This window comes from Oncorhynchus keta, chromosome 30, assembly GCF_023373465.1.
Source record: "Oncorhynchus keta strain PuntledgeMale-10-30-2019 chromosome 30, Oket_V2, whole genome shotgun sequence".
Taxonomy (NCBI): Eukaryota; Metazoa; Chordata; class Actinopteri; order Salmoniformes; family Salmonidae; genus Oncorhynchus; species Oncorhynchus keta.
The window spans coordinates 527,984-551,191 of record NC_068450.1 but is presented as its reverse complement, the minus strand read 5'-3'; the positions used below and the strand labels follow the sequence as shown (position 1 = coordinate 551,191).

At 44.8% G+C, this 23,208-nt stretch overlaps 1 protein-coding gene and 1 long non-coding RNA gene across 6 annotated transcripts in view; one reads left to right on the top strand and one right to left on the bottom strand.

Moving 5' to 3' along the window:
• LOC127913784 (vascular endothelial growth factor receptor 3-like) overlaps positions 1-23,208 on the bottom strand; it is a 245,609-nt gene that overhangs the window by 5,851 nt on the left and 216,550 nt on the right. Inside the window, 8 exon segments of the mRNA XM_052487050.1 lie at positions 8,684-8,808; positions 10,618-10,723; positions 12,239-12,338; positions 12,449-12,560; positions 14,213-14,341; positions 14,343-14,366; positions 22,630-22,724; positions 23,015-23,183. Coding sequence (XP_052343010.1) covers positions 8,684-8,808; positions 10,618-10,723; positions 12,239-12,338; positions 12,449-12,560; positions 14,213-14,341; positions 14,343-14,366; positions 22,630-22,724; positions 23,015-23,183 — 860 coding nt within the window.
• The window catches only part of LOC127913785 (uncharacterized), a 304,311-nt gene that overhangs the window by 74,041 nt on the left and 207,062 nt on the right, over positions 1-23,208 (top strand). The gene's annotated exons all lie outside the window — the stretch shown is intronic.

Below are 23,208 nucleotides of genomic sequence, written 5' to 3'. Positions count from 1 at the left end.
GGACCCCAGAGGACCCCAGGAAGAGTAGTGTTGAGTGAGGACCCCAGAGGACCCCAGAGGACCCCAGGAAGTAGTAGTTGTTGGTAGTAGGACCCCAGTAGTTGACCCCAGGAAGTTGTAGCTGTTGTCGTGAAGACCTTGTAGAGTTGACCCCAGGAAGTAGTTGTAAGTTGTTCAGGTGAGGAGTTGTAGAGGACCCCAGGAAGTTGTAGTGTTGTAGTGAGTTGACCCCAGGTAGGAGTTGTAGTAGTTGACCCCGGGAAGTAGTTGTAGTAGTTGAGGACCCCAGGAAGTAGCTGTTGAGTGGACCTAGTAGTTGTAGTAAGAGTAGTTGTTGTAGTTGTAGTAGTTGTCGTCATGGTAGTAGTTGTCAGTAGTTGTCCCCAGTAGTTGTCCCCAGAGGACCCCAGTAGTTGTAGTAGTTGTCGAAGTGTTAGTAGTGTAGTAGTTGGACCCCAGGAAGTAGTAGTGTTGAGTAGTTGTCATCAGGTAGTAGTTGTAGTAGTTGTCGTCGTGGTAGGACCCCAGGAAGTTGTAGTAGTTGTTGAGTTGAGTAGTTGACCCCAAAGGACCCCAGGAAGTAGTAGTTGTAGTAGTTGAGGACCCCAGGGTAGTAGTTGTAGTAGTTGTCGGACCCCAGGAAGTAGTTGCTGTAGTGAGGACCTCAGGGACCCCAGAGGACCCCAGTTGTAGTAGTGGTGAGGACCCCAGAGTTGTAGTCATGGTAGTAGTTGTAGTAGTTGGAAGAGTAGTAGTTGTAGTAGTTGACCCCAGTGGTAGTAGGAAGTAGTTGTCGTCGTGGTAGTAGTTGTAATAGTTGTAGTTGTAGTCATGGTAGTAGTTGAGTAGTTGTCGTCGTGGTAGTAGTTGTAGTAGTTGTAGTAGTTGTCCCCGTGGTAGTAGCTGTTGAGTGAGGACCTCAGAGGAGTTGTAGAGGACGTCAGGTAGTAGTTGTAAGTGAGGACCCCAGGAAGTAGTAGTTGTAATAGGACCCCAGAGGTAGTAGTTGTAATAGTTGTTGTCGTGGTAGTAGTTGTAGTAGTCGACGTCGTGGTAGTAGTTGCAGGAAGTTGTAGCTGGTAGTAGTTGTAGTAGTTGTCCGTGGTAGTAGGAAGTAGTTGTCTGTGGAGTAGTTGACCTAGTAGGACCCCAGTGGTAGTAGTTGTAGTAGTTGTCCTCAGAGGACCCCAGGAAGTTGTAGTGTTGTCGTGTGGTAGTAGTTGACCCCAGTTGTCCCCAGGAAGTTGTAGTAGTTGTCGTGTGTGTAGTTGTAGTAGTCGACCCCAGGGTAGTAGTTGTAATAGTTGTCCTCGTGGTAGTAGTTGTAGTAGTCGTCGTTGTGGTAGTAGTTGTAGAGGACCCCAGAGGTGGTAAGTTGTAGTTGTTGTAGTGAGGACCTCAGAGGTAGTAGTTGTAGTAGTTGTCCCCGTGGAAGTAGTTGCAGTAGTTGTAGTAGTTGTCCTCGTGGTAGTAGTTGCAGGAGTGGTAGTAGTTGTAGTAGTTGTCGTCGTGGTAGTAGTTGTAGTAGTTGTCGTCGTGGTAGTAGTTGTCCCCCAGGTAGAGTAGTTGTAGTAGTTGTCATCGTGGTAGTAGTTGTAGTAGTTGTCGTCGTGGTAGTAGTTGTAGTAGTTGTCGTCGTGGTAGTAGTTGCAGTAGTTGTAGTAGTTGTAGTAGTTGTCAGTAGTTGTAGTAGTTGTAGTAGTTGCAGTAGTTGTAGTAGTTGTAGTAGTTGCAGTAGTTGTAGTAGTTGCAGTAGTTGTCGTCGTGGTAGTAGTTGTAGTAGTTGTCGTCGTGGTAGTAGTTGTAGTAGTTGTCATCATGGTAGTAGTTGTAGTAGTTGTTGTCGTGGTAGTAGTTGTAGTAGTTGTCGTCGTGGTAGTAGTTGTAGTAGTTGTCGTCGTGGTAGTAGTTGTAGTAGTTGTCATCATGGTAGTAGTTGTAGTAGTTGTCGTCGTGGTAGTAGTTGTAGTAGTTGTAGTAGTTGCAGTAGTTGTAGTAGTTGTCTTCGTGGTAGTAGTTGTAGTAGTTGTCGTCGTGGTAGTAGTTGCAGTAGTTGTTGTCGTGGTAGTAGTTGTAGTCGTTGTAGTAGTTGCAGTAGTTGTAGTAGTTGTCGTCGTGGTAGTAGTTGTAGTAGTTGTCGTCGTGGTAGTAGTTGCAGTAGTTGTTGTCGTGGTAGTAGTTGTAGTCGTTGTAGTAGTTGCAGTAGTTGTAGTAGTTGTAGTAATTGTAGTAGTTGTCGTCGTGGTAGTAGTTGTAGTCGTTGTAGTAGTTTCAGTAGTGGTAGTAGTTGCAGTAGTTGTAGTAGTTGTCGTCGTGGTAGTAGTTGCAGTAGTTGTCGTCGTGGTAGTAGTTGTAGTAGTTGTCGTCGTGGTAGTAGTTGTAGTAGTTGTCGTCGTGGTAGTAGTTGTAGTAGTTGTTGTCAAGGTAGTAGTTGTAGTCGTTGTAGTAGTTGCAGTAGTGGTAGTAGTTGTAGTAATTGTAGTAGTTGTCGTCGTGGTAGTAGTTGTAGTCGTTGTAGTAGTTGCAGTAGTGGTAGTAGTTGTAGTAGTTGTAGTAGTTGTCGTCGTGGTAGTTGTTGCAGTAGTTGTCGTAGTGGTAGTAGTTGCAGTAGTTGTCGTGGTAGTTGTTGCAGTAGTTGTCGTCGTGGTAGTAGTTGTCAGTAGTGGTAGTTGTTGCAGTAGTTGTCGTCGTGGTAGTTGTTGCAGTAGTTGTCGTCGTGGTAGTAGTTGTCGTCGTGGTAGTAGTTGCAGTAGTTGTCATCGTGGTAGTAGTTGTAGTAGTTGTAGTAGTTATCATCGTGGTACTAGTTGTAGTAGTTGTCGTCGTGGTAGTAGTTGTAGTAGTTGTTGTCGTGGTAGTAGTTGTAGTCGTTGTAGTAGTTGCAGTAGTGGTAGTAGTTGTAGTAGTTGTAGTAGTTGTCGTCGTGGTAGTAGTTGTAGTAGTTGTCGTCGTGGTAGTAGTTGTAGTAGTTGCAGTAGTGGTAGTAGTTGTAGTAGTTGCAGTAGTGGTAGTTGTTGCAGTAGTTGTAGTAGTTGTCGTCGTGGTAGTAGTTGTAGTTGTTGTCGTCGCGGTAGTAGTTGCAGTAGTGGTAGTAGTTGTAGTAGTTGTAGTAGTTGTCGTCATGGTAGTAGTTGTAGTAGTTGTCGTCGTGGTAGTAGTTGCAGTAGTTGTTGTCGTGGTAGTAGTTGCAGTAGTTGTCGTCGTGGTAGTAGTTGCAGTAGTTGTAGTAGTTGTAGTAGTTGTAGTAGTTGTAGTAGTTGTCGTCGTGGTAGTAGTTGTAGTAGTTGTCGTAGTGGTAGTAGTTGCAGTAGTTGTCGTCGTGGTAGTAGTTGCAGTAGTTGTCGTCGTGGTAGTAGTTGTAGTAGTGGTAGTAGTTGTAGTAGTGGTAGTAGTTGTAGTAGTTGTTGTTGTCGTGGTAGTAATTGTAGTAGTGGTAGTAGTTGTAGTAGTTGTTGTTGTCGTGGTAGTAATTGTAGTAGTTGCAGTAGTTGTAGTAGTTGTAGTAGTTGTCGTAGTGGTAGTAGTTGCAGTAGTTGTAGTAGTTGTAGTAGTTGTCGTCGTGGTAGTAGTTGCAGTAGTGGTAGTAGTTGCAGTAGTTGTCGTCGTGGTAGTAGTTGCAGTAGTGGTAGTAGTTGTAGTAGTTGTTGTCGTGGTAGTAGTTGCAGTAGTTGTAGTCGTTGTAGTAGTTGTCGTCGTGGTAGTAGTTGTAGTAGTTGTAGTAGTTGTAGTAGTTGTCGTAGTGGTAGTAGTTGCAGTAGTTGTAGTAGTTGCAGTAGTTGTAGTAGTTGTTGTTGTCGTGGTAGTAGTTGTAGTAGTTGTAGTAGTTGTCGTCGTGGTAGTAGTTGTAGTAGTTGTAGTAGTTGTCGTCGTGGTAGTAGTTGCAGTAGTTGTCGTCGTGGTAGTAGTTGCAGTAGTTGTTGTCGTGGTAGTAGTTGTAGTAGTTGTAGTAGTTGTAGTAGTTGTTGTCGTGGTAGTAGTTGTAGTAGTTGTAGTAGTTGTCGTCGTGGTAGTAGTTGCAGTAGTTGTCGTCGTGGTAGTAGTTGTCGTCGTGGTAGTAGTTGTAGTAGTTGTCATCATGGTAGTAGTTGTAGTAGTTGTTGTCGTGGTAGTAGTTGTAGTAGTTGTCGTCGTGGTAGTAGTTGTAGTAGTTGTCGTCGTGGTAGTAGTTGTAGTAGTTGTCATCATGGTAGTAGTTGTAGTAGTTGTCGTCGTGGTAGTAGTTGTAGTAGTTGTAGTAGTTGCAGTAGTTGTAGTAGTTGTCTTCGTGGTAGTAGTTGTAGTAGTTGTCGTCGTGGTAGTAGTTGCAGTAGTTGTTGTCGTGGTAGTAGTTGTAGTCGTTGTAGTAGTTGCAGTAGTTGTAGTAGTTGTCGTCGTGGTAGTAGTTGTAGTAGTTGTCGTCGTGGTAGTAGTTGCAGTAGTTGTTGTCGTGGTAGTAGTTGTAGTCGTTGTAGTAGTTGCAGTAGTTGTAGTAATTGTAGTAGTTGTCGTCGTGGTAGTAGTTGTAGTCGTTGTAGTAGTTTCAGTAGTGGTAGTAGTTGCAGTAGTTGTAGTAGTTGTCGTCGTGGTAGTAGTTGCAGTAGTTGTCGTCGTGGTAGTAGTTGTAGTAGTTGTCGTCGTGGTAGTAGTTGTAGTAGTTGTCGTCGTGGTAGTAGTTGTAGTAGTTGTTGTCAAGGTAGTAGTTGTAGTCGTTGTAGTAGTTGCAGTAGTGGTAGTAGTTGTAGTAATTGTAGTAGTTGTCGTCGTGGTAGTAGTTGTAGTCGTTGTAGTAGTTGCAGTAGTGGTAGTAGTTGTAGTAATTGTAGTAGTTGTCGTCGTGGTAGTTGTTGCAGTAGTTGTCGTCGTGGTAGTAGTTGCAGTAGTTGTCGTCGTGGTAGTTGTTGCAGTAGTTGTCGTCGTGGTAGTAGTTGTCGTCGTGGTAGTTGTTGCAGTAGTTGTCGTCGTGGTAGTTGTTGCAGTAGTTGTCGTCGTGATAGTAGTTGTCGTCGTGGTAGTAGTTGCAGTAGTTGTCGTCGTGGTAGTAGTTGTAGTAGTTGTAGTAGTTATCGTCGTGGTAGTAGTTGTAGTAGTTGTCGTCGTGGTAGTAGTTGTAGTAGTTGTTGTCGTGGTAGTAGTTGTAGTCGTTGTAGTAGTTGCAGTAGTGGTAGTAGTTGTAGTAGTTGTAGTAGTTGTCGTCGTGGTAGTAGTTGTAGTAGTTGTCGTCGTGGAAGTAGTTGTAGTAGTTGCAGTAGTGGTAGTAGTTGTAGTAGTTGCAGTAGTGGTAGTTGTTGCAGTAGTTGTAGTAGTTGTCGTCGTGGTAGTAGTTGTAGTTGTTGTCGTCGCGGTAGTAGTTGCAGTAGTGGTAGTAGTTGTAGTAGTTGTAGTAGTTGTCGTCATGGTAGTAGTTGTAGTAGTTGTCGTCGTGGTAGTAGTTGCAGTAGTTGTTGTCGTGGTAGTAGTTGCAGTAGTTGTCGTCGTGGTAGTAGTTGCAGTAGTTGTAGTAGTTGTAGTAGTTGTAGTAGTTGTAGTAGTTGTCGTCGTGGTAGTAGTTGTAGTAGTTGTCGTAGTGGTAGTAGTTGCAGTAGTTGTCGTCGTGGTAGTAGTTGCAGTAGTTGTCATCGTGGTAGTAGTTGTAGTAGTGGTAGTAGTTGTAGTAGTGGTAGTAGTTGTAGTAGTTGTTGTTGTCGTGGTAGTAATTGTAGTAGTGGTAGTAGTTGTAGTAGTTGTTGTTGTCGTGGTAGTAATTGTAGTAGTTGCAGTAGTTGTAGTAGTTGTAGTAGTTGTCGTAGTGGTAGTAGTTGCAGTAGTTGTAGTAGTTGTAGTAGTTGTCGTCGTGGTAGTAGTTGCAGTAGTGGTAGTAGTTGCAGTAGTTGTCGTCGTGGTAGTAGTTGCAGTAGTGGTAGTAGTTGTAGTAGTTGTCGTCGTGGTAGTAGTTGCAGTAGTTGTAGTAGTTGCAGTAGTTGTCGTCGTGGTAGTAGTTGTAGTAGTTGTAGTAGTTGTAGTAGTTGTCGTAGTGGTAGTAGTTGCAGTAGTTGTAGTAGTTGCAGTAGTTGTAGTAGTTGTTGTTGTCGTGGTAGTAGTTGTAGTAGTTGTAGTAGTTGTCGTCGTGGTAGTAGTTGTAGTAGTTGTAGTAGTTGTCGTCGTGGTAGTAGTTGCAGTAGTTGTCGTCGTGGTAGTAGTTGCAGTAGTTGTTGTCGTGGTAGTAGTTGTAGTAGTTGTAGTAGTTGTAGTAGTTGTTGTCGTGGTAGTAGTTGTAGTAGTTGTCGTCGTGGTAGTAGTTGCAGTAGTTGTCGTCGTGGTAGTAGTTGTAGTCGTGGTAGTAGTTGTCGTCGTGGTAGTTGTAGTAGTTGTCGTCGTGGTAGTAGTTGTAATAGTTGTCGTCGTAGTAGTAGTTGTAGTAGTTGTCGTCGTGGTAGTAGTTGTAGTAGTTGCAGTCGTTGTAGTAGTTGTAGTAGTTGTCGTCGTGGTAGTAGTTGTAGTAGTTGTCGTCGTGGTAGTAGTTGCAGTAGTGGTAGTAGTTGTAGTAGTTGTCGTCGTGGTAGTAGTTGTAGTAGTTGTCGTCGTGGTAGTAGTTGTAGTAGTTGTCGTCGTGGTAGTAGTTGTAGTAGTTGTCGTCGTGGTAGTAGTTGTAGTAGTTGTCGTCGTGGTAGTAGTTGTAGTAGTTGTCGTCGTGGTAGTAGTTGTAGTAGTTGTCGTCGTGGTAGTAGTTGTAGTAGTTGTCGTCGTGGTAGTAGTTGTAGTAGTTGTCGTCGTGGTAGTAGTTGTAGTTGTTGTCGTCGTGGTAGTAGTTGCAGTAGTGGTAGTAGTTGTAGTAGTTGTAGTAGTTGTAGTAGTTGTCGTCGTGGTAGTAGTTGTAGTCGTGGTAGTAGTTGTAGTAGTTGTCGTCGTGGAAGTAGTTGTAGTAGTTGCAGTAGTGGTAGTTGTTGCAGTAGTTGTAGTAGTTGTCGTCGTGGTAGTAGTTGTAGTAGTTGTCGTCGTGGTAGTAGTTGTAGTAGTTGCAGTAGTTGTCGTCGTGGTAGTAGTTGTCATCGTGGTAGTAGTTGTAGTAGTTGTCGTCGTGGTAGTAGTTGTAATAGTTGTCGTCGTGGTAGTAGTTGCAGTAGTTGTCGTCGTAGTAGTAATTGTAGTAGTTGTCGTCGTGGTAGTAGTTGTAGTAGTCGTCGTGGTAGTAGTTGTCGTCGTGGTAGTAGTTGTCGTCGTGGTAGTAGTTGTCGTCGTGGTAGTAATTGTAGTAGTTGTTGTCTTGGTAGTAGTTGTAATAGTTGTCGTCGTGGTAGTAGTTGTAGTAGTTGTCGTTGCAGTAGTTGTTGTCGTGGTAGTAGTTGTAATAGTTGTCGTCGTGGTAGTAGTTGTAGTAGTTGTCGTCGTGGTAGTAGTTGTAGTAGTCGTCGTGGTAGTAGTTGTCGTCGTGGTAGTAGTTGTCGTCGTGGTAGTAATTGTAGTAGTTGTTGTCGTGGTAGTAGTTGTAGTAGTTGTCGTCGTGGTAGTAGTTGTAGTAGTTGTCGTCGTGGTAGTAGTTGCAGTAGTTGTCGTCGTGGTAGTAGTTGTAGTAGTCGTCGTGATAGTAGTTGTCGTCGTGGTAGTAGTTGTAGTAGTCGTCGTGGTAGTAGTTGTCATCGTGGTAGTAGTTGTAGTAGTTGCAGTAGTGGTAGTTGTTGCAGTAGTTGTAGTAGTTGTCGTCGTGGTAGTAATTGTAGTAGTTGTTGTCGTGGTAGTAGTTGTAGTAGTTGTCGTCGTGGTAGTAGTTGTCGTCGTGGTAGTAGTTGTAGTAGTTGTAGTAGTTGTTGTTGTCGTGGTAGTAATTGTAGTAGTTGTCGTCGTGGTAGTAGTTGTCGTCGTGGTAGTAGTTGTAGTAGTTGTTGTAGTTGTAGTTGTTGTTGTCGTGGTAGTAGTTGTAGTAGTTGTCGTCGTGGTAGTAGTTGTAGTAGTTGTAGTAGTTGTTGTTGTCGTGGTAGTAATTGCAGTAGTTGTCGTCGTGGTAGTAGTTGTAGTAGTTGTCGTCGTGGTAGTAGTTGTTGTAGTTGTAGTTGTTGTTGTCGTGGTAGTAATTGCAGTAGTTGTCGTCGTGGTAGTAGTTGTAGTAGTTGTCGTCGTGGTAGTAGTTGTCGTCGTGGTAGTAGTTGTTGTAGTTGTAGTTGTTGTTGTCCCCACAGTAATTGCCTTAGTTATCGTCTGGTAGTAATTGTAGTAGTTTAATGTTTTGGTAGTAGTTATAGTAGTTGTCGTCATGGTAGTAGTTGTAGTAGTTGTAATGTCTGGTAGTAGTTGTAGTAGTTGTAATAGTTGTAGTAGTTGTAGTAGTTGTAATAGTTGTCGTCGTGGTAGTAGTTGTAGTAGTTGTCGTCATGGTAGTAGTTGTAGTAGTTGTAGTAGTTGTAGTTGTCGTCGTGGTAGTAGTTGTAGTAGTTGTCGTCGTGGTAGTAGTTGTAGTAGTTGTAATAGTTGTCGTCGTGGTAGTAGTTGTAGTAGTTGTCGTCATGGTAGTAGTTGTAGTAGTTGTCGTCGTGGTAGTAGTTGTAGTAGTTGTCGTCATGGTAGTAGTTGTAGTAGTTGTCGTCGTGGTAGTAGTTGTAGTAGTTGTAATAGTTGTCGTCGTGGTAGTAGTTGTAGTAGTTGTCGTCATGGTAGTAGTTGTAGTAGTTGTCGTCGTGTTAGTAGTGGTAGTAGTTGTCGTCGTGCTAGTAGTTGTAGTGTAATCGGATTGTACCTGATGGGCAGGCTGTGACAAGCCAGTCTCATCTCCTCCTGTGAAGCGGGTCGTGATGAGGCCTGAGAGAAGCTGTCTTCCTCAGAGCTCTGGGATGGATTCAGGGGGATGTAGTCCTTACCATCCTACAGAATATAATATCAGTCCTTATCCTCCTACAGAATATAATACCAGTCCTTATCATCCTACAGAATATAATATCAGTCCTTACCATCCTACAGAATATAATATCAGTCCTTATCATCCTACAGAATATAATACCAGTCCTTATCATCCTACAGAATATAATATCAGTCCTTATCATCCTACAGAATATAATATCAGTCCTTATCATCCTACAGAATATAATATCAGCCCTTATCATCCTACACAATATAATATCAGTCCTTATCATCCTACACAATATAATATCAGTCCTTATCATCCTATAGAATATAATATCAGTCCTTATCATCCTACAGAATATAATATCAGTCCTTATCATCCTAAACAATATAATATCAGTCCTTATCATCCTACACAATATAATATCAGTCCTTATCATCCTACACAATATAATATCAATCCTTATCATCCCACGGAATATAATACCAGTCCTTATCATTCTACACAATATAATATCAGTCCTTATCATCCTACACAATATAATATCAGTCCTTATCGTCCTACAGAATATAATATCAGTCCTTATCATCCTACAGAATATAATACCAGTCCTTATCATCATACAGAATATAATATCAGTCCTTATCATCCTAAACAATATAATATCAGTCCTTATCATCCTACACAATATAATATCAGTCCTTATCATCCTACACAATATAATATCAGTCCTTATCATCCTACACAATATAATATCAGTCCTTATCATCCTACGGAATATAATACCAGTCCTTATCTTCCTACACAATATAATATCAGTCCTTATCATCCTACGGAATATAATACCAGTCCTTATCATCCTACACAATATAATATCAGTCCTTATCATCCTACATAATATAATATCAGTCCTTATCGTCCTACAGAATATAATATCAGTCCTTATCATCCTACAGAATATAATATCAGTCATTATCATCCTACAGAATATAATACCAGTCCTTATCATCCTACAGAATATAATATCAGTCCTTATCATCCTACAGAATATAATATCAGTCCTTATCATCCTACAGAATATAATACCAGTCCTTACCATCCTACAGAATATAATATCAGTCCTTATTATCCTACAGAATATAATATCAGTCCTTATCATCCTACAGAATATAATATCAGTCCTTATCATCCTACAGAATATAATATCAGTCCTTACCATCCTACAGAATATAATATCAGTCCTTATCATCCTACAGAATATAATATCAGTCCTTATCTTCCTACAGAATATAATATCAGTCCTTATCGTGCTACAGAATATAATATCAGTCCTTATCATCCTACAGAATATAATATCAGTCCTTATCATCCTACAGAATATAATATCAGTCCTTATCATCCTACAGAATGGGAAATATCGACATGTAACACAGGGGGTGTGTTATATGACCAATATACCACGGCTAAGGGGTGTTCTTATGCACGACACATCTCTGAGCGCCTGGACACAGCCCTTAGCCGTGGTATATTGGTCATATACCCCACACCCCCGAGGTGCCTTTTTGCTATTATAAACTGGGTACCACCGTAATTAGAGCAGTAAAATAAATGTTTTGTCATACATACGGTCTGATATACCACGGCTGTCAGCCAATCAGCATTCAGGGCTCGAACCACCCAGTTTATAATGTCTGATATACCACGGCTGTCAGTCACATTGGCCTCGTTCCATTTCTGTATTTGACCCCCATTCTTCCAGAAATGGCCACTATGACTTCAGTGTTGACAGATCAGACATGACTAGATTGGGTAAAACCTCTGTGTCTTACTGGTAGGCTGTCATCCTGTAGTAGGTCTCCCAGGATATCTACCAGGGCTTGGAAGGGAGGTCTCTCTCGGGGCTCGCCCTGCCAGCAGGCCAGCATTATACCATAGCTATTAAGAGAGACACACAGACACATGTTACAGCAAATGTCCTACAGGCCAGCAGAGATATCCTACAGGCCAGCAGAGATGTCCTACAGGCCAGCAGAGATATCCTACAGGCCAGCAGAGATATCCTACAGGCCATCAGAGATGTCCTACAGGCCAGCAGAGATATCCTACAGGCCAGCAGAGATATCCTACAGGCCAGCAGAGATATCCTACAGGCCAGCAGAGATATCCTACCAGCCATCAGAGATGTCCTACAAGCCAGCAGAGATATCCTACAGGCCAGCAGAGATATCCTACAAGCCAGCAGAGATATCCTACAGGCCAGCAGAGATGTCCTACAGGCCAGTAGGATCCCATAACTACCAGCAGAGATGTCCTACAAGCCAGCAGAGATATCCTACAAGCCATCAGAGATATCCTACAGGCCAGCAGAGATATCCTACAGGCCAGCAGAGATATCCTACAGGCCAGCAGAGATGTCCTACAGGCCAGCAGAGATGTCCTACAGGCCAGCAGAGATGTCCTACAGGCCAGCAGAGATATCCTACAGGCCAGCAGAGATGTCCTACAGGCCAGCAGAGATGTCCTACAAGCCAGCAGAGATATCCTACAGGCCAGCAGAGATATCCTACAGGCCAGCAGAGATATCCTACAGGCCAGCAGAGATGTCCTACAGGCCAGCAGAGATATCCTACAGGCCAGCAGAGATGTCCTACAGGCCAGCAGATATGTCCTACAAGCCAGCAGAGATATCCTACAGGCCAGCAGAGATGTCCTACAGGCCAGCAGAGATATCCTACAGGCCAGCAGAGATATCCTACAGGCCAGCAGAGATATCCTACAGGCCAGCAGAGATGTCCTACAGGCCAGCAGAGATATCCTACAGGCCAGCAGAGATGTCCTACAGACCAGCAGAGATATCCTACAGGCCAGCAGAGATATCCTACAGGCCAGCAGAGATATCCTACAGGCCAGCAGAGATATCCTACAGGCCAGCAGGGATATCCTACAGGCCAGCATGACCCCATAACTACCAGCAGAGGGCAACAGAGATACACAATAGGGCCAAAGAGTGTTAGAGTGCACTCCACACAGCCACTATTAGTTCTATCCACTACAGCGCACAGAGCACACAGTACCTTACATTACTAAGCATATTGTGTGCTTGGGTTTGCATGAAATGTATACAAGGTAGGTAAGTAGTGAGTGACTCACATATAACTACATATATCTTGTGAATTATTCTAGGATCTGTGTTGACTCACATATAACTACATATATCTTGTGAATTATTCTAGGATCTGTGTTGACTCACATATAACTACATATATCTTGTGAATTATTCTTGGATCTGTGTTGACTCACATATAACTTCATATATCTTGTGAATTATTCTAGGATCTGTGTTGACTCACATATAACTTCATATATCTTGTGAATTATTCTAGGATCTGTGTTGACTCACATATAACTACATATATCTTGTGAATCATTCTAGGATCTGTGTTGACTCACATCTCAGGAGATGCTGTTTCAGGAGCTCTCATCCTGGTTCCATCTTTCAGTCGTTTACAGAAGTCCTCATCGATCTGGACACCTGGGTACGGAGATGCACCTGAGGAGAGGAACACTGGTGTTATCAGAGATAAGGTGTGTCTGTCAGGATGGATGGCTAACCGAGGCAAGAACAGTGTCTCTCACTGCTAAAAGACCTAAATGTCTCACCCAGAGAGAAGATCTCCCAGAGTAGAACACCAAAGGACCAGACGTCAGACTGGCTGGTGTAGACCTTGTCAAATATACTCTCTGGAGCCATCCACTTCAGTGGCAGACGGGCCTGCAGAGAGAGAGAGAGAGAGGGGGGAGAGAGAGGGGGGAGGGATGGACGGAGAGAGAGAGAGAGAGAGAGAGAGAGAGAGAGAGAGAGAGAGAGAGAGAGAGAGAGACAGAGAGAGATAATTTATTCAGCAACACACTCTTAGAATAAACGGTTCCAGAAGGATCCTTCGGCCGACCCCACAGTAGAACCCTTTTTTGTTCCATGTAGAACCGTCTATGGAAAGGGTTCTACATGGAACCCAAAATTTTTCTTTCTACTTGGAAACAAAATAGGTTCTAACAGGATTTTTTTTTTCTTCAAAGGGTTCTCCTATGGGGACAGCCGATGAACCCTTCTAGATAGCACCTTTTAGGTTCTAGATAGCACCTTCTAGGTTCTAGATAGCACCTTTTAGGTTCTAGATAGCACCTTTTAGGTTCTAGATAGCACCTTTTAGGTTCTAGATAGCACCTTCTAGGTTCTAGATAGCACCTTTTAGGTTCTACGACTCTAGTGGATGACAACCTAGACATACTGATCCTCCAGTGACAGAGATTTGAACGGTTCTACATTTACATTTACATTTAAGTCATTTAGCAGACGCTCTTATCCAGAGCGACTTACAAATTGGTGCATTCACCTTATGACATCCAGTGGAACAGCCACTTTACAATAGTGCATCTAAATCTTTTAAGGGGGGTGAGAAGGATTACTTTATCCTATCCTAGGTATTCCTTAAAGAGGTGGGGTTTCAGGTGTCTCCGGAAGGTGGTGATTGACTCCGCTGTCCTGGCGTCGTGAGGGAGTTTGTTCCACCATTGGGGGGCCAGAGCAGCGAACAGTTTTGACTGGGCTGAGCGGGAACTGTACTTCCTCAGTGGTAGGGAGGCGAGCAGGCCAGAGGTGGATGAACGCAGTGCCCTTGTTTGGGTGTAGGGCCTGGAGGTACTGAGGTGCCGTTCCCCTCACAGCTCCGTAGGCAAGCACCATGGTCTTGTAGCGGATGCGAGCTTCAACTGGAAGCAGCTCCTCTGCTAACAGACGTTAGAGTTTGCTGTTGGTCCTGATGTAAAGCTCCTCTGGTAACAGACGTTAGAGTTTGCTGTTGGCCCTGATGTAAAGCTCCTCTGCTAACAGACGTTAGAGTTTGCTGTTGGCCCTGATGTAAAGCTCCTCTGGTAACAGACGTTAGAGTTTGCTGTTGGTCCTAATGTAAAGCTCCTCTGGTAACAGACATTAGAGTTTGCTGTTGGCCCTGATGTAAAGCTCCTCTGGTAACAGACGTTAGAGTTTGCTGTTGGCCCTGATGTAAAGCTCCTCTGGTAACAGACGTTAGAGTTTGCTGTTGGTCCTAATGTAAAGCTCCTCTGGTAACAGACGTTAGAGTTTGCTGTTGGCCCTGATGTAAAGCTCCTCTGGTAACAGACGTTAGAGTTTGCTGTTGGCCCTGATGTAAAGCTCCTCTGGTAACAGACGTTAGAGTTTGCAGTTGGCCCTGATGTAAAGCTCCTCTGGTAACAGACGTTAGAGTTCGCCGTTGGCCCTGATGTAAAGCTCCTCTGGTAACAGACGTTTTGCTGTTGGTCCCCTCTGGTAACAGGTGAGTCTCTTGTAAAGCGTAACAGACGTGCCTTTCCTGGTAACAGTAGTCGGGCCCTGATCTTTGTAACAGATGTGTTGGCCCTGATGTAAAGCTCCTCTGCCGTTAGGTTTGCTGTTGGCCCTGAAAAGTCACAGATCTTCACCACGTTGTTCTCCCTGATGTAAAGATCCTCTGGTAACAGGATGTTCCTGATGTAACGCTGCAAGGTCCCTGTGGATACACTCACAGATCTTCACCACGTTGTTCTCTGACACAGGATGTTCACCCTGTGGACACACACACACACACACACACACACACACACACACACACACACACACACACACACACACACACACACACACACACACACACACACACACACACACACACAGATGTAACTTCTCCAACATACTGAGCTCCTTACTACCTGAGATACAGTGGGAGGGAGGAGCTTTACTGTCACATCACAGGGGAGGGAGGAGCTTTACTGTCATGACATAGTGGAGTAAGGAGCTTTACTGTCATGACATAGGGGAGGGAGGAGCTTTACTGTCATGACATAGGGGAGGGAGGAGCTTTACTGTCATGACATAGTGGAGGGAGGAGCTTTACTATCACGACATAGTGGTGGGAGGAGCTTTACTATCACATCACAGGGGAGGGAGGAGCTTTACTGTCATGACATAGTGGAGGGAGGAGCTTTACTATCACGACATAGTGGTGGGAGGAGCTTTACTATCACATCACATGGGAGGGAGGAGCTTTACTGTCATGACATAGTGGAGGGAGGAGCTTTACTGTCATGACATAGTGGAGGGAGGAGCTTTACTGTCATGACATAGTGGAGGGAGGAGCTTTACTATCACAACATAGTGGTGGGAGGAGCTTTACTATCACAACGTAGTGGGAGGGAGGATCTTTGATGTCATGACATAGTGGAGGGAGGAGCTTTACTGTCATGACATAGTGGACAGAGGAGCTTTACTATCACAACATAGTGGGAGGGAGGAGCTTTACTATCACAACGTAGTGGGAGGGCGGAGCTTTATTGTCACACCACAGGGGAGGGAGGAGCTTTACTATCACAACGTAGTGGGAGTGAGGAGCTTCACTGTCACAACACAGGGGAGGGAGGAGCTGTCATCTCTAGATGTGTGCCTGCATCTCATTGTGTGCCTACATCTCATTTTCGTCTCTGGTCTTGACACGCCCACTGGGCTGGATCCCAGATTTAGGCTATTCATGGGTTCTCTGTTGAGCATGTGTAGACAGAGACTATTTCTGTTTATTGCTATTAGATTATTGAGGAGTTTGTAGTCGACAACCCATCAAGCATGGGAGAGTGTGGCGGAGTGTGACAGACACTTCCTTATTTTTCCCATCAAGCGTGAACCATGTTTTATAACAAAGCTGCTTATCTATTTACCTCCATTTCTACCAGTTAGTAGTGCAGTAAACTACAGCAGATTATCCATTATATTGTGATGTCACATGCAGTAAACTACAGCAGATTATCCATTATATTGTGATGTCACAGGCAATACACTACACCAGATTATCCATTATATTGTGATGTCACAGGCAGTAAACTACACCAGATTATCCATTATATTGTGATGTCACAGGCAGTAAACTACACCAGATTATCCATTATATTGTGATGTCACAGGCAGTAAACTACAGCAGATTATCCATTATATTGTGATGTCACAGGCAGTAAACTACACCAGATTATCCATTATATTGTGATGTCACAGGCAGTAAACTACAGCAGATTATCCATTATATTGTGATGTCACAGGCAGTAAACTACACCAGATTATCCATTATATTGTGATGTCACATGCAGTAAACTACACCAGATTATCCATTATATTGTGGTGTCCCAGGCAGTAAACTACACCAGATTATCCATTATATTGTGATGTCACAGGCAGTAAACTACACCAGATTATCCATTATATTGTGGTGTCCCAGGCAGTAAACTACACCAGATTATCCATTATATTGTGATGTCACATGCAGTAAACTACACCAGATTATCCATTATATTGTGGTGTCCCAGGCAGTAAACTACACCAGATTATAAATTATATTGTGATGTCACAGGCAGTAAACTACACCAGATTATCCATTATATTGTGCCCTGTCCCACAGGCAGAAGGAGAGGCTAAACACCAGATTATAAATTATATTGTGATGTCACAGGCAGTAAACTACACCAGATTATCCATTATATTGTGGTGTCCCAGGCAGTAAACTACACCAGATTATAAATTATATTGTGATGTCACAGGCAGTAAACTACACCAGATTATCCATTATATTGTGGTGTCCCAGGCAGTAAACTACACCATATTATAAATTATACTGTGATGTCACAGGCAGTAAACTACACCAGATTATCCATACAACGTTAGTCCTCTTTTACATAGATTTTAGTCTTCCTTCTACAGAGGTCCTAGCCCTCTTTTAAACACTATAGGGCGGTGCGTAAGAAGTGGTTTAAAAAAACACAAGCCCTGCTCCGAGCACAAGGCCTCCCTGCCCTGCTCCGAGCACAAGGCCTCCCTGCCCTGCTCCGAGCACAAGGCCTCCCTGCCCCCCGAGCACAAGGCCTCCCTGCCCTGCTCCGAGCACAAGGCCTCCCTGCCCCCCCGAGCACAAGGCCTCCCTGCCCCGCTCCGAGCACAAGGCCTCCCTGCCCTGCTCCGAGCACAGACCTTGCTAGAAGGAGAGGCCAAACACCAGATACAGTTATTACATTTTAAAGACACAGATACAACTGATAAAATCTTAGTTAAACATCAAGAACTATGTGGCGAGCGTGCATCACCGGCTAACCTGTGAATGACGTTTTTCCATAAACAGGCTGTCAGAGAACAGGTGGGGGGGCCTTCCTCTGGTGATTACAGCAAGTTCAGCCAGCAAGGTAGAGACACATTGCCCCCGGCCAGGTGATCATGGCTCGGCAACCAGGCGCTCTAAAAAAACACCTCCAACGCCAGATACGTCAAGAATGTATTTTTACTGACTTTTACAGGACGTAAAGCAGCTGGCAAGTGAAGAGGGGAACGTACAGAGTGAAGGCTTGGCCAGGTGAGTAGAAGAACCCCCTCTACAGAGTGAAGGCTTGGCCAGGTGAGTAGAAGAACCCCCTCTACAGAGTGAAGGCTTGGCCAGGTGAGTAGAAGAACCCCCTCTACAGAGTGAAGGCTTGGCCAGGTGAGTAGAAGAACCCCTTCTACAGAGTGAAGGCTTGGCCAGGTGAGTAGAAGAACGCCCTCTACAGAGTGAAGGCTTGGCCAGGTGAGTAGAAGAACCCCCTCTACAGAGTGAAGGCTTGGCCAGGTGAGTAGAAGAACGCCCTCTACAGAGTGAAGGCTTGGCCAGGTGAGTAGAAGAACCCCCTCTACAGAGTGAATGCTTGGCCAGGTGAGTAGAAGAACCCCTTCTACAGAGTGAAGGCTTGGCCAGGTGAGTAGAAGAACCCCCTCTACAGAGTGAAGGCGTGGCCAGGTGAGTAGAAGAACCCCCTCTACAGAGTGAATGCCTGGCCAGGCGAGTGACTGTAGAAGAACCCCCTCTACAGAGTGAAGGCCTGTCCAGGCGAGTGACTGTAGAAGAACCCCCTCTACAGAGTGAAGGCTTGGCCAGGTGAGTAGAAGCACCCCCTCTACAGAGTGAAGGCCTGGCCAGGCGAGTGACTGTAGAAGAACCCCCTCTACAGAGTGATGGCCTGGCCAGGCGAGTGACTGTCGAAGAACCCCCTCTACAGAGTGAAGGCTTGGCCAGGTGAGTAGAAGAACCCCCTCTACAGAGTGAAGGCGTGGCCAGGTGAGTAGAAGAACCCCCTCTACAGAGTGAAGGCTTGGCCAGGTGAGTAGAAGAACCCTCTCTACAGAGTGAAGGCTTGGCCAGGTGAGTAGAAGCATCCCCTCTACAGAGTGAAGGCCTGGCCAGGCGAGTGACTGTAGAAGAACCCCCTCTACAGAGTAAAGGCTTGGCCAGGTGAGTGACTGTAGAATAACCCCCTTTACAGAGTGAAGGCTTGGCCAGGTGAGTAGAAGAACCCCCTCTACAGAGTGAAGGCTTGGCCAGGTGAGTAGAAGAACCCCCTCTACAGAGTGAAGGCCAGGCGAGTGACTGTAGAAGAACCCTACAAGACGCTGCTGCTCAGTTGAAGAAACAGACACACAGAGATCCTAAATCATAGGAAGTCATTACGGGAGGAACTAATGCTGAAGGAGCAGCAACTCATCCCCAACAACGTTCCATGAATAAGGGGGACATGGTCGTTTTCAGAAGCAGCTAAGCTGGGTTGGCCAAGGCCGTCCACATCTGTCTTCACTGTGGAAAGACCATATGCGCAGAGAATGCCCACAACTGCGTCTTGTGACCGTAGCGTACGTGTAGGTATGTACGGCAGGACCAAATCGGTACGATAGGTAGGAGAAAGCCCATGTAATGATTTGTAGGTTAGCAGTAAAACCTTGAAATCAGCCCTAGCCTTAACAGGAAGCCAGTGTAGGGAGGCTAGCACTGGAGTAATATGATCAAATGTTTTGGGTTCTAGTCAAGATTTTAGTAGCTGTGTTTAGCGCTAACTAAAGTTTATTTAGTGCTTTATCAAGGTAGCCGGAAAGTAGAGCATTGCAGAAGTCTAATCTAGAAGTGGCAAAAGCATGGATGAACTTTTCAGCATAATTTTTGGACAGAAGGTTTCTGATTTTTGTAATGTTACGAAGATGGAAAAAAGCTGTCTTGATTTGTTCTTCAAAAGAGAGATCAAGGTCCAGAGTAACGCCAAGGTCTTTCACAGTTCTATTTGAGACGACTGTACAACCATCAACCATCAAGATTCAACAGCAGATCTCTTTGGTTCTTGGGGCCCAGAACAAGCATCTCTGTTTTGTCTGAGTTTAAAAGTAAAACATTTGCTGCCATCCTCCACTTGGGGCTTCCCCGTATTTCATTGAGATGTACAGCTGTGTCGTCCGCATAGCAGTGAAAGTTAACATTATGTTTCCGAATGACATCACCAAGAGGTAAAATACATAGTGAAAACAATAGTGATTCTAAAACAGGGCCTTGAGGAACACAGTTGATTTGTCAGAGGACAAACCATTCACAGAGACAAACTGATATCTTTCCGACAGATAAGATCCAAACCAGGCCAATCTCTCCAAAAGAATGTGGTGATCGATGGTATCAAAAGCAGCACAAAGGTCTAGGAGCACGAGGACAGATGCAGAGCCTCTGTCTGACGCCAAGGCCCTGATTTCAAGGTTTTACTGCTAACCTACAAAGCATTACATGGGCTTTCTCCAACCTATCGTACCGATCTGGTCCTGCCGTACATACCTACACGTACGCTACGGTCACAAGATGCAGGCCTCCTTACTGTCCCTAGAATTTTTAAGCAAACAGCTGGAGGCTGGGCTTCTATAAAGCTCAATTTTTATGGAATGGTCTGCCGATCCATGTGAGAGATGCAGACCTTGAACTCTTTACTGAAGACTCATCTCTTCAGTGGGTCCTATGATTGAGTGTAGTCTGGCCCAGGGGTGCGAAGGTGAACAGCAAGCCACTGGAGCTACGAACCGCCCTTGCTGTCTCTGCCTGACCGGTTCCCCTCTCTCCACTGGGATTCTCTGCCTCTAACCCTATTACAGGGGCTGAGTCACTGGCTTACTGGGGCTCTCTCATACCGTCCCTGGGAGGGGTGCGTCACCTGAGTGGGTTGAGTCACTGATGTGATCATCCTGTCTGGGTTGGTGCCCCCCCTTGGGTTGTGCCGTGGCGGAGATCTTTGTGGGCTATACTCAGCCTTGTCTCAGGATGGTAAGTTGGTGGTTGAAGATATCCCTCTAGTGGTGTGGGGCTGTGCTTTGGCAAAGTGGGTGGGGTTATATCCTGCCTGGTTGGCCCTGTCCAGGGGTACCGTCGGATGGGGCCACAGTGTCTCCTGACCCCTCCTTTTTCAGCCTCCAGTATTTATGCTGCAGTAGTTTATGTGTCGGGGGTCTAGTGTCAGTCTGGTATATCTGGAGTATTTTTCCTGTTTTATCTGGTGTCCTGTGTGAATTTAAGTATGCTCTCTCTAATTCTCTCGCTCGCTCTCTGTCTCTCTCCCTTTCTCTCTCTCTTCTCTCGAAGGACCTGAGCCCTGGGACCATGCCTCAGGACTACCTGGCCTGATGGCTCCTTGCTGTCCCCAGTCTATCTGGTCATGCTGCTGCTCCAGTTTCAACTGTTCTGCCTGCGGCTATGGAACCCTAACCTGTTCACCGGACGTGCTACCTTGTCCCGGACCTGCTGTTTTTGAATCTCTCTCTCTACTGTACCTGCTGTCTCTAACTCTCTAACTCTGAATGATCGGCTATGAAAAGACAACTGACATTTACTCCTGAGGTGCTGACCTGTTGCACACTCTACAACCACTGTGATTATTATTATTTGACCCTGCTGGTCATCTATGAACGTTTGAACATCTTGGCCATATACTGTTATAATCTCCACCCGGCACAGCCAGAAGAGGACTGGCCACCCCTCTGAGCCTGGTTCCTCTCTAGGTTTCTTCCTAGGTTCCTGCCATTCTAGGGAGTTTTTCCTAGCCACCGTGCATCTACACCTGCATTGTTTGCTGTTTGGGGTTTTAGGCTGGGTTTCTGTACAGCTCTTTGTGACATTGACTGATATTAAAAGGGCTTTATAAATATATTTGATTGATACCCTATGCTAGCAAAAGAGGTAGTGAGAGAAACCAGTAGCAGCACCTACAGTCCTTGTTAATAAGAAAGTCGCACTCTGTAACATGTTTTTAGGCTTTAATCTGTGTCTGGGAAACAAGCCCAGGATGTGGTATTATTGGATATTCTATTTGCATTACTCCTCCTCTTCGTCCTCTTCCTCCTCCTCCCCCTCCTCTTCTTCACACCCCCTGTCAGGTCTCTAGAATCTCTGTGGTTTTTAGGGAGATGGTGTAGTGCACTACTTTAGTCCAGATCTTTATACCACACCATGTGTGGTTCTGGGAAACTGGCCTGGTACAGTATGTATTATTATATATTATACAGCTTGTTCTCTATCATCTGTGTGTGGTTTCTGGGACGATGGGCTTTTAGGGAGAAATCTTTTGGGCGATGGGTTTTTAGGATTAAATCTTCTGGGGTGATGGGTTTTAAGGATTAAATCTTCTGGGGCGATGGGTTTTAGGATTAAATCTTCTGGGGTGATGGGTTTTAGGATTAAATCTTCTGGGGTGATGGGTTTTAGGATTAAATCTTCTGGGGCGATGGGTTTTAAGGATTAAATCTTCTGGGGCGATGGGTTTTAAGGATTAAATCTTCTGGGGTGATGGGTTTTAGGATTAAATCTTCTGGGGCGATGGGTTTTAAGGATTAAATCTTCTGGGGCGATGGGTTTTTAGGATGAAATCTTCTGGGGTGATGGGTTTTAGGATTAAATCTTCTGGGGCGATGGGTTTTTAGGATTAAATCTTCTGGGGTGATGGGTTTTTAGGATTACATCTTCTGGGGCGATGGGTTTTAGGATTAAATCTTCTGGGGCGATGGGTTTTAAGGATTAAATCTTCTGGGGCGATGGGTTTTAAGGATGAAATCTTCTGGGGCGATGGGTTTTAAGGATGAAATCTTCTGGGGTGATGGGTTTTAAGGATTAAATCTTCTGGGGCGATGGGTTTTTAGGATGAAATCTTCTGGGGTGATGGGTTTTAGGATTAAATCTTCTGGGGCGATGGGTTTTAAGGATTAAATCTTCTGGGGCGATGGGTTTTTAGGATGAAATCTTCTGGGGTGATGGGTTTTAGGATTAAATCTTCTGGGGCGATGGGTTTTTAGGATTAAATCTTCTGGGGCGATGGGTTTTTAGGATGAAATCTTCTGGGGTGATGGGTTTTAGGATTAAATCTTCTGGGGCGATGGGTTTTTAGGATTAAATCTTCTGGGGTGATGGGTTTTTAGGATTAAATCTTCTGGGGCGATGGGTTTTTAGGATGAAATCTTCTGGGGTGATGGGTTTTAGGATTAAATCTTTTGGGCGATGGGTTTTTAGGATTAAATCTTCTGGGGCGATGGGTTTTAAGGATTAAATCTTTTGGGGCGATGGGGTTTTAGGATTAAATCTTCTGGGGCGATGGGTTTTAAGGATTAAATCTTTCTGGGGCGATGGGGTTTTAGGATTAAATCTTCTGGGGTGATGGGTTTTTAGGATTAAATCTTCTGGGGCGATGGGGTTTTTAGGATTAAATCTTCTGGGGTGATGGGTTTTAAGGATTAAATCTTCTGGGGCGATGGGTTTTTAGGATTAAATCTTCTGGGGCGATGGGTTTTTAGGATTAAATCTTCTGGGGTGATGGGTTTTAAGGATGAAATCTTCTGGGGTGATGGGTTTTAAGGATGAAATCTTCTGGGGTGATGGGTTTTAAGGGTGATTTAAAAAAAAAATGTATCCATGGGTGTGTGGTTGCTGGGGAGATACCATTCGCGAGGCCAGGAACTCCATTCCTCTGGCCACCTGGAAACTATAGCAGATCAGATCTTCTATAGTGAGAGGAGTCTTCCATAGGTCTTCCACTGGAGGGAGGGAGGGAGGGAGGGAGGGAGGGAGGGAGGGAGGGAGGGAGGGAGGGAGGGAGGGAGGGAGGGAGGGAGGGAGGGAGGGAGGGAGGGAGGGAGGGAGGGAGGATTTAACTCAGGTATAACTTGTTTTGATTCTACAATCTTGAGGCTCAGATGGAGCTCTTCAGTCAAAAGGTCAAGACTGACCTTTCAGCACAAAATCCCCAAATCCCATTGACATTAATGCATTATTTATGTCAGTCTGAAGTTAGGATTTGGCCAATACTGTAATTCACACTACTCACTCTTTTCCACAGCAGGAGAGCGGCTCTTCTGATTGGACTTGCTGGATGACTGACTCTGAGGGCTGCCAATAGAGGAGGAGGATGTGGAAGGTGGGAGGCGGGCTCTCTGCTCCACTTGTCCCGCCTCTATCATGCGTCTCACCTGGCTCTGAGTCTTAGGGGAGCGGTCCTGAGGAACACACAGGTACATCATG